Source organism: Tetrao urogallus, assembly GCF_951394365.1.
Source record: "Tetrao urogallus genome assembly, chromosome: 1".
NCBI classification, from domain to species: domain Eukaryota; kingdom Metazoa; phylum Chordata; class Aves; order Galliformes; family Phasianidae; genus Tetrao; species Tetrao urogallus.
In genome coordinates, this window is record NC_136813.1 from 114,629,647 (window position 1) to 114,642,599 (window position 12,953).

The following is a 12,953-nucleotide window of genomic DNA, read 5'->3' on the forward strand; positions in this document are numbered from 1 at the left end:
AGGATTTTTGTTTTAATTCCAAGGATAAGTATTTCTATGAAGATGGAAGGAGCCACCCAATATCTGAAAGTTGGAATTGATTTGTGATCTTTAACACAAGTGATCCGTGGCCATTTGAATCACATCTTTAGACATTATGCTGCAGGCTGGCAACAAATCTGTAGATAGATGGAAATTAGTGGAGAAAGTTGGGCTGACTGAGCTGTCCTGCATACCTACCTTGCCATGAGAAGGAGAACCAAAGAATCACAGTATGCCTTGGAAGGGACCTCAAGGATCATCAAGCTCCAACCTCCAAACCTAATACTAGACCAGGCTTCTCAGGGCCCCATCCAACCCGGCCTTGAATACCTCCAGGGATGGGGCATCCACAACCTCTCTGGGCAGCTGTTCCAGCACCTCACCACTCTCTTGGCAAAAAACTTCCATCTGATATCTAACCTGAATCTTTCCTCCTTCAACTTAAAACCATTTCCCCTTGTCCTACTGTTATCTACCCTTTCAAAGAGTTGATTCCCCTCCTGTTTGTAGGCTCCCTTTAGGTACTGGAAGGCTGCAAGGTCACCTCCTAGCCTTCTTTTCTCCAGGCTGAACAAGCCCAGCTGCGAGGAACAGCTAAAACTGGTGGAAGAATGATCTGAGAAGATAAAAGTGACTCACCAGGCATAATGGACTTTTAATAGACCCAGTGAAATCAGAGCTTCCCATTTCCACAGCAGGCACTGTCCACACTGAGGATTCTGCTGCCTACTGCAAAGCCCTGCTGCAGAGGGGCATAACTGCAATTTCTAGTAACAAAATCTACTCAAAACCAGAGACTGCTCTTAGGTATAGCTGAGGAAATTCCCAGCATGTTGCTAGCCCTAGCAGCAGTAACTGATAATCATTATCTGATGACTGGTGCCCTTTTTGAAACAAGTGTGGCCAGCCTTAGGCAAGGACTAACGATACCAACATCACGAACTCATAATAATTGGCATTAATTGTTCCTTTGTTGACAGCACAGCAGATCTGCCAAGGATTAAATGGATCATAATGACTAAACTCATCTGTAGCAACAGCCCTTCAGCACTTGACTGGGCTGGTGAAAAGCATTCACACAGTCTCTGTCTATTTGCAGTTGGACTCGAGGCTCTATCATGTGTGAATACTGCACAAAACCAAGGTGGTTTTTTTTTTGTCATTTCTGCAAGAAACGACGGTGATGTTCATGCCTCTGAAGGTGAGGATGTGCCTCTCCCTAGTAGGGATGTGAACCTAGAGAAATAACAGCTGTTCAGCAAGGCCCAAACTTTCAAATCAGCCAGTCACTCCCTTCTTCCAAATTTCTTCTTTGTAGCTTAGTAACTTGCTGCCAAAGCACATTTGAGACACGCACTCAGCCACACCTACAAACTGCTGCACACCATGCCCTGCACATTAATTTTAAACCTCAGCCTATGGGAGAAAATTTCTACCCTGAGTTTGCATGGACTTTCAGCTGCAAGCTGTTACACTAAGGCTAAATAAGATTAAAGATCAATTAAAAGATGCAGATGGGCCAGCTCAGCCTCCAGAAAAAAGCGAGCATATTGCATATTTATGATCTTTCAAATACGCTTTGATGACTCTGAATAAGTCATCTTGTCAAGGTACCTTGACAAGAAAAAAAGCTACATAACCAGAAATACAATTACCCAACAAAACCAGTATTTAGTTTACTTTTATACAATCTGATGCATGAAGAAATCTTTCCAGTGACCCCTCTCCCTCTTTTGGACATGGATCCAAACTCTCAAACATCCACACAGGAAAGCCTGACAGTTAGGAAGTACCATCAAGAAGTATCCAAACCAGAAATACAGAGGAAAAAGAATGTAGATTAGGAACTCTTGTTTCAGGTTTTACCAGGCTGAACAGTTTAATTCAGCAGCCATTGATCTAAGAAGTTAGTTTGGGCTACAAAACATTGGGAAATACTCGCAGCACAGAAGCCAATGGGAGTAGTATTCAGTCTATCCAGATCCACTCTAACTTAGAGCACGGTTCAAAAGCTCTGTGCTGCTGAAACCTAAATAGGGCAGGCTGCAAGACTACTCCATGCTTCACTACAACATTTACATTTATCTATCATGCTGCACACAAAGCAGTCCTTGAAATTAAGGAAAAGGAACCAAAATCAAACAAAGTGTGACTTCCTAATATGGTCTGATCTCCTTGAGCTGCCCAAACTGGGTCTCTTGTTCAAGACCATACCATAAAGCAGAATACCAAAACTACAACCAACACAGCAGAGTTGGCTAGCCTACAAACATGCCCATTTTCACCGAGGAATATCCAGAAAATCAGAAATCACAAAACTACACATGGAAAAGACTCGCTGCTACTTCTGTAAAGAGAACACTTCACAAATCAATGTACCAGTTAGTTGTTCTTTCCTCCCCTCTATTTCTTTCTACTACTCGTAATTACAGGTTTTAGACCACCAAAAAGCACAGTACAGTGACAGAAGTCAGTGCTCTACTATCAGTCATCTCATAAAGCCTCAGGAAAAAAAAGAAATCAGAACCTACTCTGGAAAATTCATTAAGGTAATCTTTTGGACGAACTGAGTTATCCAACGGGTCTGATGAATGTCTGCAAATTACAGGAAGAAGAAACTGAGGCATATATAGTTTACAGAAACAACTTCAATGCCATGCCTGTCAACTGCCTGATTAAAGTATATTATATGTTCTTTGTGAGTAATCTTAAACTGGAAATTATTAGTCAAACATGATTAATGTATAGTCAGTATGTAAACCTATATATGTAAAGGTATATATGTATAAATATACATACATACAAGTGAGCATATACAAGCACACTCACACATACAAACATCTTCATAAAGTATACCTATATAAAGGTAATGCAACTCCAAAGATGCTCAGAAAAGGGGGATTCACACAGACACAGAAAACAAAGGAGAAGTAATCAAAACTATGTTTACTACAAGAACTTGCTGCTGCTATGCTGCTATGCTGGATTGCTTTCGGCAAAAGCAGGTATGAAACACAAGCAAATGGCAGAACCTCTATAAAGTAGCTATAGGTTTGATGCAGCAGAAGAGTAGTCCCATTATCAAGTGTTACTTGGAATTTATTTTTATATTTTATCTATTTCCTGTTGCTTCAATTTTTCTAACAAAAAAATGTAATTGTCTCTTTTGCAAGAATGAAGACAGTTTGAAGGTTGCCTCATTCCCAAAAATGCCTAAAATAAACTGAAGGGACTAGTCAGCACAAGGCTTTCAAAGAGTACCAACAGTATCTGTTTAAATAGACAGAATCTGGACATAAATTTAAGCTTCAGTTATTACCAAAAAAAAAAAAAAAAAAAAAGAAGAACAAAAAAACCCAACCAGAACTAAAACAAAGAAAGAAACAAAAACCTCTGGGCTTACAGGGAGGTAAGCAGAGAGAAGTCCGAGCAGGCTCCAACTTGGACCAACTGGTGAAATAATCATGGCAACATGAAAATGTTTAGTATGTAGGTACCAAAATTAATTTCACTGTCAAACTGTTTAATTAAAGAGATGAGCAGTTAGTTACATGTGAAACATTTCTGCCATAGTTAGGTTTTAATCTGTGTTTAATCTATGCTAAATTCTATATGAAGACAGACAAGAATTGCAAGCCACAGTCATCACTTCAGAACCCTGACCTGCTGCTATCTAGATCTTTTCCCAAACAGCAGATGACAAACTAATTTGCAGTTAGTTCCATGTACTGCTGCCAGCATGGAAACACTCACAAGCCAATTATGTATCATTCTGCACAGAACTGCAAAGAGACCTTGCAACCTGAACACTGCTGTTGATGCTGGGTGTACTTACACCCTAGGGACTGGTTCCCATTCGCCCCAGTTAGCAGCGAGGTGGAAGTGGAAATTTCAAAAGGTACAGAGCAGAAACATGAACAAAGAAGAACAGAAAAGAATGTGAAAGAAAACTACTCCCCAAAGCATTAAGATTCACTTGCAATGGACAGAGAGTGCATTATTAAAAACAAAACTAGCTTTGCCAAGAATTAGCCATGTGGAGTTGAAAGAGCTAAGTAGAAAATCCAGTCTCAAGCTCAACATCAAGTTAAAGATTTACAAAAGACTTTTACTTAAGTTATTATTAGACAAAGACTCCTGGAACAGCATTCTGAAATTTTAACATTTCCACTGTTGGCAGAAGATTTCTGAAAGACATCAGACAAGGCAGCTGTCTTCTGCTTGTCTCATGAAGTTCTACTTCACTCTGGCTAAGTTACAAGCTGGTTAAATACAGAGCTATAACCAAGCGCTCCTTCATGGTATTTCTCTCTTTACACTCATAACGGTTAAAGAATTTCTGATTATATGCTAAATGATCACTACATACTTGAAAAACCACCACCAGCAAACTACCACCAAAATAACAGACATAAAAATAACCTGGAAATATTCCCTCTACTTTTGTTTGGTAAGCACGGTAAAATGGATGACCTAAGCTTAAAAAAAAATTGGGGGGAAAAAAAAAAAAGAAAAAATATCAGATTTCTCCCTGACTCTTGCAGGCTGGTTCTGCAAGCTTTCCATAGGCAGAGGCAAGCTCATCTAGAGTTCTCCCTCTGTGCACTGTATAAGACTGCAGAGACCTGCCATCAAGTCACCCTGGGAGCGCCACCTCCTTTCCTAAATACTGCATACAAGGAGGGAAGTGCTTTCCCTTTCCCATTCTGCTAATCCACTGCATGGCAGCCACAGTTAATTTCCTATTGCTGTCAGCTCAGGTATACAGAACCTCAGAGCACTGCAGACACACCAGTACATACATATATATGTGTACAGGCTCCCACGGGCAGAGGGCAAAATCCCAAGCCCATGTAAGTTCTATAAATCTAGAGTGCTTAGAATGCTCGAGTGCTAAAAAACATGTCTATAATTCAAGAAAGGTAGCAGTAAAATGTGCAAATGAAACCCTGCTGTGCTTCACCAAAAAAAGAGGCAGAGTATACCTAAATCTGTTACACCATTGTTATCATACATTAATAACACTACTCCATGGACCACCACACTTCCACTACGAAGATCTGTTCCAAAAGACCTGTTCAGCATCACTACAGCTTCTTCTCAGTGTTATCACTATCTTCACACTCTTTCTTGTCTCTAGAAATTCAAACAGCTCATTAAGGCCTAGGATGGGTACGAGAAAGCATCTTCCCATTTTTCATTCTTACCTTCTCTCCACTGGAGTAGAAGAAATAACGCAATCGGACAATGTTACAATGATCCAGCTTTCTCATAATCTGGAGCTCTCGGTTCTGAAAAGAAAAAAAAGGAGAAATGCAAATGATTAGGAACTCTTTTCTCAATTACTTTACCACTGAAAATACTGATGTCACTGAACGTATTTTCCCTCAAAAACAAAGATCTGAAGATACACTGCAAACCCAAGAACTATCTACTTTATATTACTAAAGTATCAGTGTTAATAGTCAAGAAAACATTAACTTTGCATTTTTATTTTCCGATCTTACCATTATACAAGGTACCAGCCAGAACATTTAGAAGGCTTCCTACTTGAATACTGTAAAAACAATGTAAAAGCAAACATAACACTTCTACACCTCCATCCATCAAACTGACGGCCAACTGAATTCCACCACTCTGATGTCCAAGTGAATTTCAACACACTGATGGCCACCTGAACACCACCACACAGTGCTCTCTCATTGCCTTCCTCAAAGGATGAGAAGCAGGAGAAAATATGAGAAAAAAGGAAAAAAAAAAAAGCTCACAGGTGGAAATCAAGTGAATTCCACCACAGCCAGATCCAGAACAATGCTGTGAAACAGGTGTATGATGGAAAAACTTTTCCCTTACCATCCTCCTTGAAATGCCAACAAAAAAGACACGTAATTGAGAAGGGAACTCAATTCCCAGTTTCATTCAACCATGGTTTAACTAGATGTAGGCAGAGAGAACAGCAATGCTATTTTTTCCATTTTATATCAACTCGAGAAATCTGTTAAGATAAAAATCAATTCATTATATACATAATAAACTGGGGACTTTACTGCAAATACCCACTGCAACTGAGCCCTAAACAGATTAGGGAGCTTCTAGTCTAATAGACAAAATGAGTGAAATTAGTTGAATTTCAGGTATGGACGAAAACATGCAAGTAAAATTAACACAGCTATGTTTTATATTTTGTTCCACAGCTGCTGCTCTAACACACCTCTCTCCTGTGGTTACACACACACATCGCTTTTTCCTTCCTCATTTGCTGTATCTGTAGTTCTAAAACTAGAAGGTATTTCAACTTTAACTTGGATCACAGGGTTGCAAATCATGCAACCTGACTAGCTAGGATCAGATATGTACTAGTCCTATTAGCTTCATCAACCTTGAAATATTCAGGAATATTTACGAAGAAAACTCTTTAGCTACAAAACATTCCCATACATAGATGGTCAAAGTTCACACGTTGTGAGGTGCCGTTGTTGAAACATGGACATCATATTCTAAGCATAAGAGAGTCACACACAGTGCCTATCACTACTACTGAAGCTTGAGGAACTCTGCAAGAATTCTGAAATTCTTCTGAAATCTCAAGGAGTGAATCTGTGAAAGAGGAATACTGGGTTCACCATGTAACCTCACCTACACACTTTGCACCCAACAGAGAAAAGAGTTCTTCTGGCAGAAATGGGAGCATAAATAATCTCCACCTACTCGTTTCCTTATTAAAAATTACCAGTAGGAAGTCATCTTTGCTTGTTGTGTTTGGGGTTCCTGTGACACATGGTACAATTCTGACTTTTGACGGACAGGAAGATCCTGTCTTCTCATTTTGTCCAACCTGCATACCATTGCTCATGCGATGCTATCATCTCAGTAGCTGAAAACCCATAACAGATTTTTAACTATCATAACAAAGCTGGGATGGATCTAAACCCCATCAGTCATAGAAACACTTCTTGTGATGAAACACTCGTTTCTCCAGGTGGATTTTACAATGCTTAACAACATTACTACCCAACTGAAACTAACACAAGAATTCTCTGTACCTCCAACTCAATTCTACCAGCAAGAAAAATGATTTTTTCCGCCATTTATCCCAGTAAGATGGAAATAATACCATTTCTCTCAGGGAATTACTGAACACATGAATATACTAAGCATGTACGTGTAAAAACTATTTTAGCAATCCCTCTACTAGCTCCTTAAAATACGCATATACACTCTTAAGTCAAGTTATTGCTTCAATCTCTTAAGATAGCATGTGTATACTGACTAAATACACTGCAAAAAAAAAAAAATCAGGAGTTACTCTAATGCAAGGCTGAGGTTATATTTATCCCCTGGTACCTCAACCCAGCAGAAGCACAATCTGTGCCTACTCTGATGCCTTCCATTCAGATCCTTCTCCTTCGGCTCTGACCCCGACCATCTGCTGTGGCTCCACAGGCAGTGCTTCAAAGGATGCTAACATCAGGGATAACCATAAACCAGTTACACAGTAACCTACATCTAGTATCCCAGAAACAGACTGAATGAAGCAACTGTCATCTTAGTCAGTCCCCTCAGCTGTCTTAAAGCCAACCAGATTTTCAATCATCACTCCTGATGGAGGTGAAAATGGAATACTCAGTCACAAAAGCTCAACTGGATGTGGCAGAGAAGAGAGCTTCTGATGCTCATGTCACAGACTGACGCCCTTAAGAATTCATTTCTCTCCAACAAATACATCAAGAATTCTCACTGTACTACTTCACTGTATGCTTCTTAAATACTTAACAGCCATTTCGCATCAAAGTGGGTCGTGCACAAATACAGTTAAAAGACAAAACAAAAAAATCCTGAATTACACTAAAGGAATCCTTTGTGAAGAGAACAGTGATAGATGTCCTAGACAGTGTAAGAGAGAAAGCACACAGCTAGGTATGATGCAGGCTAAAACCATTTCAAAACATGCTGACCAAACACAGGGTGGATGGAAACATCAAGCTTGTGCTCATCCCTCGTTCATCTCTGTCTTTCATGAGTGGCATTAGTGAAAAGTCCAAGACTCAGACAGGAAGTACTTCTCCCACCTCTATTCATAGGAAGAGAAAGATTTAGTTTACACACTGAGAATTTCAGCCCAGAGAGCGATGAAGGCAGCTTCAACCTCCAGCACCAGCCTTTCCACAAGAGAGGACCCTGATTATCTGAAACACGGAGCTCTTGTGGTACACACTGCACTCCAAGAAGCAGCAAAAAAAAAAAAAAAAAGACAAATGGCACCACGAGATGATCCTTCAGTAGATTTCTTGTGCAGTTTGATTTATCTAAAATCCAGAACGCAAGGGGCTGCTAACGCACAGTCCCAGAAGACTGATTTGCAACCAGTGCATTTCAGCCTTTCAATAATTACTGGTGCAAAACTAATGTGACAAAAACCTGTTTATCGCTTCTGAAGACAACTTTCCTAGTTCTGTCTCTGAATCTGTTCATTATATTGAATAAATACAGTTGCTCTAAGTTAAAGATTGCCAAGACATCATCAGATTTGTAGCTTTTAACCACAGCCAATTAAGCTGATGCATGAAGATGCACGTCTTCTCCCTGAGGTTGTACCCCAACTCCTCACAGCAATGCTAATGCTGTAGTTGATGTAAAACCACCAAAGCAAAATTATTCCTGGCTCGCTACCTTAATCTGTAATAACGGACTAGGATAACTATCTCCCAACGCATTCTCTTCTGTCCCCATCCAGATTTCTAGAGCTAATTCAGCTATTTATCAATCCTAATCTGGATCTTTCTGTTGTTTTTGTTTAAATAATTTCACAAAATGACTGGATCTTAAAGGATTATGGATTTGAAACTTGAACTGCATCAGATCAAATGGAGGTGGAAAAGTCCCGTGCAGTGCCCACTAGCATGTCAGAATCAATATAAACTCAATGATGTGTAGAAATATCACCTGGATATAGTTCAGAAGAGATGGTCTTGGAGTTTCCTTGGCTATAGAGCATGCTGGATTTTGCTCTTTTTTTCCTTCCTAAATGACTGAAATCTCAGCAAGGTACTTTGAAGATACTGAAAGCAGATGAAAAACAAGAAACTAGGAAGCTGCATTTTTGCTTTGATACACCAGGGTTACTACCTGGTTCTTGTGACCACATAAGGTTGTGCACCTCTCGTTCTCTTCAGAGATGACATCTTTTTGAGGGAAAGGCAGCATCCTTTCAGGGGTAAAATGTTAACCTATTTCAACAATTTCTGCAACCATCTTCTCTACTAAAGGTAATGCTCATTTTTGCACTTTGTCTTTATTCTTCTTAGGGCAATATCTGCAAATGCTTAAGTTCAACATGCCCCATTTTCCTCTCTGGTTGCAAAAAGATGATAAATAACAATCATCACAAATTCTGGCATTATACACAGACAGAAGCAGCATAGGTAGATCCAAATTTCTTAGCATACACAATTCTCCTCTTGTATGTTTCACATTTACAGCTTTGTCCTTTTTTTCTACTGCCTCCATAATTTTCTCTGTTCTACCATGCTTCTTATTCTTCTGCAAAGCTTTCTGCACAGTGACGAGCTGGAGCACGGGGTCATCAGAGCAGTGGAGAAAGGAACTAGTTTCCAGCAAGAGGCATGAAAGCTATGATAAAGCCTCAAGTCTGGTTTTGGGGTGTTTTTTTTTCCTCTTCTTCCTGCTTCCACTTAAACAGCTTGAATGGCTGGGCACCTCTGATCATCTGCTGCACTACTGAGCCTCTCTGGAGAAAGGGTGCAGGCCATCACCTTGAAAGATATCAAGCATTTCCACAGAGCAGAAAGAAGTATCACTATCCCATCCGTGTCCCATCACCTGCAAAAGGCTGCACAGGGCAGCAGTCACACACAGACAGGTCTTCCCATCTGAGGTCTTCTCTACAAATTCCTTGAGCTGCCTGACCCGTCCCTCCAAAAACGCATTTCAAATGCTGTCAGTCACAAGGCTCCTTTTAACGTTGTCTTGCTCTCACCAAAAGAATGTCAGAAATTACTCTAGGGCTCAGAGAAATAACTTCCTTCCACAGAAATACGATGATTCAGTCATTTACAGAATAAAAGGTTAATTCCTAGATTATCCTGTATTTGCCCCAAGCCATCACTGAAATAAACCAGCGCTTAAAGGAAAAACAAGTGAAAAGGGCTTAACTACAGAGGTCAGGGCTGGGAATCTGCCCATGCCAGTCATTAATAGCCAGTCAGGCGTGAAAAGTCCATTTTGTGGGCAAGCAATTTCAAGCAGAGAGAAATGTCAACAGCGATCACAGTTTTCCTCATTTACATGTGTGATGCAAATGAAGTCCAACCCGTCTCTCTCTTGCTGCCAGACACTGTGTATTTCCAACATGGGAAGATTTAGGCTAACAAGAAACCCTCTTCCAACAGCCACCATTACCCAGTTAGTGCCAGTCCATCAGTGACTGCAAAACACTTGCAGCTCTGCTGGCTTAACGTGTGGGTCAGAAAGTTCAGATGCTGCATCCTGCTCCAATCCCTATTGATGGATAGCACACACGTGCAGCTTGGAGGATTTTGTTTGTAAAACGCTGTGATTCCTTTAATCCTAAAAGGCCCAGAGACCGATATCATACTCATTAGCACACTGTTAGCATTCAGGGCTTCCCTGAGGAAAAAAAAAAAGGGATCAGTGATAGCAACCAGCAGCTTACAGCATAAATGTAAACTTGCTGCTTTCAACACCATCACCCCACACAGATATAGTCCTTCCCTTGCACCTCTCCTGGCCATTCACAGGAATTCCAGCCCTCCACAGAAGGGAAAAGCTAAATGTTAAGCACCCATGCAACATGAGGATAATGAACTCACTCGGTGAAGCAAGCGTGAACGAAGGGACCCAAGACACAGAATGCTTGTGCATGCCTGTCTGTGCTGTGCAGTCACAGCACGATTTGTCGCCACACAACCGCAAGGAATGCAGGCTTCCTTTCCCCACCAAATTCCACAATGCTGCCAAACTTTCCACTCTTTGTCCTCATGCAAAAATCTGATGGCTAAGATCCCGAAGTGACAGAAGATGGAGACGCACAGCAGGGCTGCGGAGCACAACGCTTCTGAACGCTGGCCTGAGAGCTGTTAATGCAGAACACCCAGGAAGAGTCAGAGCACAAACCGTGTGTGTCAGCTCTATTCTAGTCAAAAATTATTACTGAGTGCAGCGACCTTCAGCCGCGGCATGGGTACAGAGCAGGGTAAAAAGCGTCAGTTTGGCACGAGGCTGCCTTAAATATGGGCTAGCTTTCTTTAACCCCTGGAAAGCTAGGCAGATTACACCTCCACCATGCAGCAGTAAGAGCTCTCAGAAAGGTATGCTGGATAGAAAATAGAGACTCTAAGACATGCCTTACTTCCGTCCTGTGCGGCCTTTTATTGGAAAACTCAGGCATCATGCCCTTTCTTACAAATGGGCCACCTACCTGTTCCCCCATACAGTGCCATTTTATGTAACCTCCAGCCTGCTCTTGCTAGTGCAAGACACAGTCCCTAGATAGAAGACTTAGGCTTCATACGGCTATGATACACTTTTTCTGTAGCTGAAAAGACAAGAGAACACGCGACAAGTTATAGTCCCCTGGGGGAACAGAAGAAAAATTCTGTCTCTTCTTTCACTTCCTCCACATATCTCAGTGGTTAACTGAAGGGAAGAAATCAAATTCTTCGTTAGCTCACAGTGATCTCTTTGAATGGAAGTGAGCTTGAGAGCCTCTCAGAGACTTAATACCATTTCTAGATTCCTGCCAGCTCTCAGGAAGCTTGAGATCAAACTTGGAACAGAAACTGATTTACAGCCCCATGTCTCTTTCAGACCACAACCTGAAATCAATTAATCATTTTCAAGTGGTTGTTCCAAAGCCTGTGACCTCATGAACTGCTTAGTTCTAAATCTCAGCCCTGCAGCATCTACTGTGCTCGGCCAGGGGCGAGGCCAAAAGCAGCAGGAATTACAGCACACCCATGATAAAAGTTGAAAAAAAAGGGAACTAGCTGTAAAACTCAGAGAGATGGTTCAAGTCCATTACAACACTGAAATAAGAAAGTGCAGGAAAGATAGTAATTGAAAGAAAAAGTACTTTCTAGAAGGCAGCCTTGTGCTTTCAGAGATAATAGCCATTCTTTTTCAGAGGTAGCACGGAGGATCTCTGTTGAAAAACTCTGACAGCAAAAATCATTTTCCTTTGAGAAAAACACTATATGGATTTTTCTCGTATTTTGATTTCCAGCTCTTCAGCTAGCAAACAGAAAGTGTAAGCATGACTGTAACATCAGTGCTAGTGAGTCTGCAACATCCATAGGAAGTTACACCTGCAATTACAACCGGAACAGGTTGCAATTAATCTATTAATCAAATAAGTTCCAATCTCCCATGGGCACAGACGTTTGCTGAATTGCTAATCACTACGCTATTAAACATTAATGAAATGCTTTATTACTCTTGGCCTTCTCTTCTTACATATGACGCAGCAGATGTTTCATGCAAGCACATTTCAAAGAACTTGCAAAACAAAAAAAACTCTCACCCTCAATTCCAAAAAATATATATTCACTTTTTTTTTTTTAGGGTACAGGTCAGTGCTGCCTCCAATGTTTATTTGTCCTTCATCTCAAACTACTTCTACATTAACAGAAGACCTCTGATGTAAGGAGTCTTTAGGGGCTTTCATTTCAATCCAAATGAAAATATCTGTCTCCCTAAGAATTTGAAGGAAGCATCCAAATGTGAGGACTCGAGGAAGGAAAACCAGGGGTAAAAATCAAGCAGAGAACAAGGTGGGAGCATAGCTGGTGAGTGAAATTAGCTGCCTTCAGATGATTGTTTGCCAAGAATAATTAAAATTTTCAGAAGTACAAGTCGTAATAATGACCGATGCTTTTAAAAGGTTAACCGTTCAC

At 40.7% G+C, this 12,953-nt stretch overlaps 1 protein-coding gene across 2 annotated transcripts in view; it reads right to left on the reverse strand.

The window, feature by feature from the left end:
* GSK3B (glycogen synthase kinase 3 beta) overlaps nucleotides 1–12,953 on the reverse strand; it is a gene marked incomplete at both ends in the record, with an annotated part of 137,691 nt that overhangs the window by 53,278 nt on the left and 71,460 nt on the right. For both annotated transcript variants that reach the window (XM_079549577.1, XM_079549576.1), the window contains one exon: nucleotides 5,229–5,312. In XM_079549577.1, coding sequence (XP_079405703.1) covers nucleotides 5,229–5,312 — 84 coding nt within the window. The remainder of the gene's footprint in view (nucleotides 1–5,228; nucleotides 5,313–12,953) is intronic.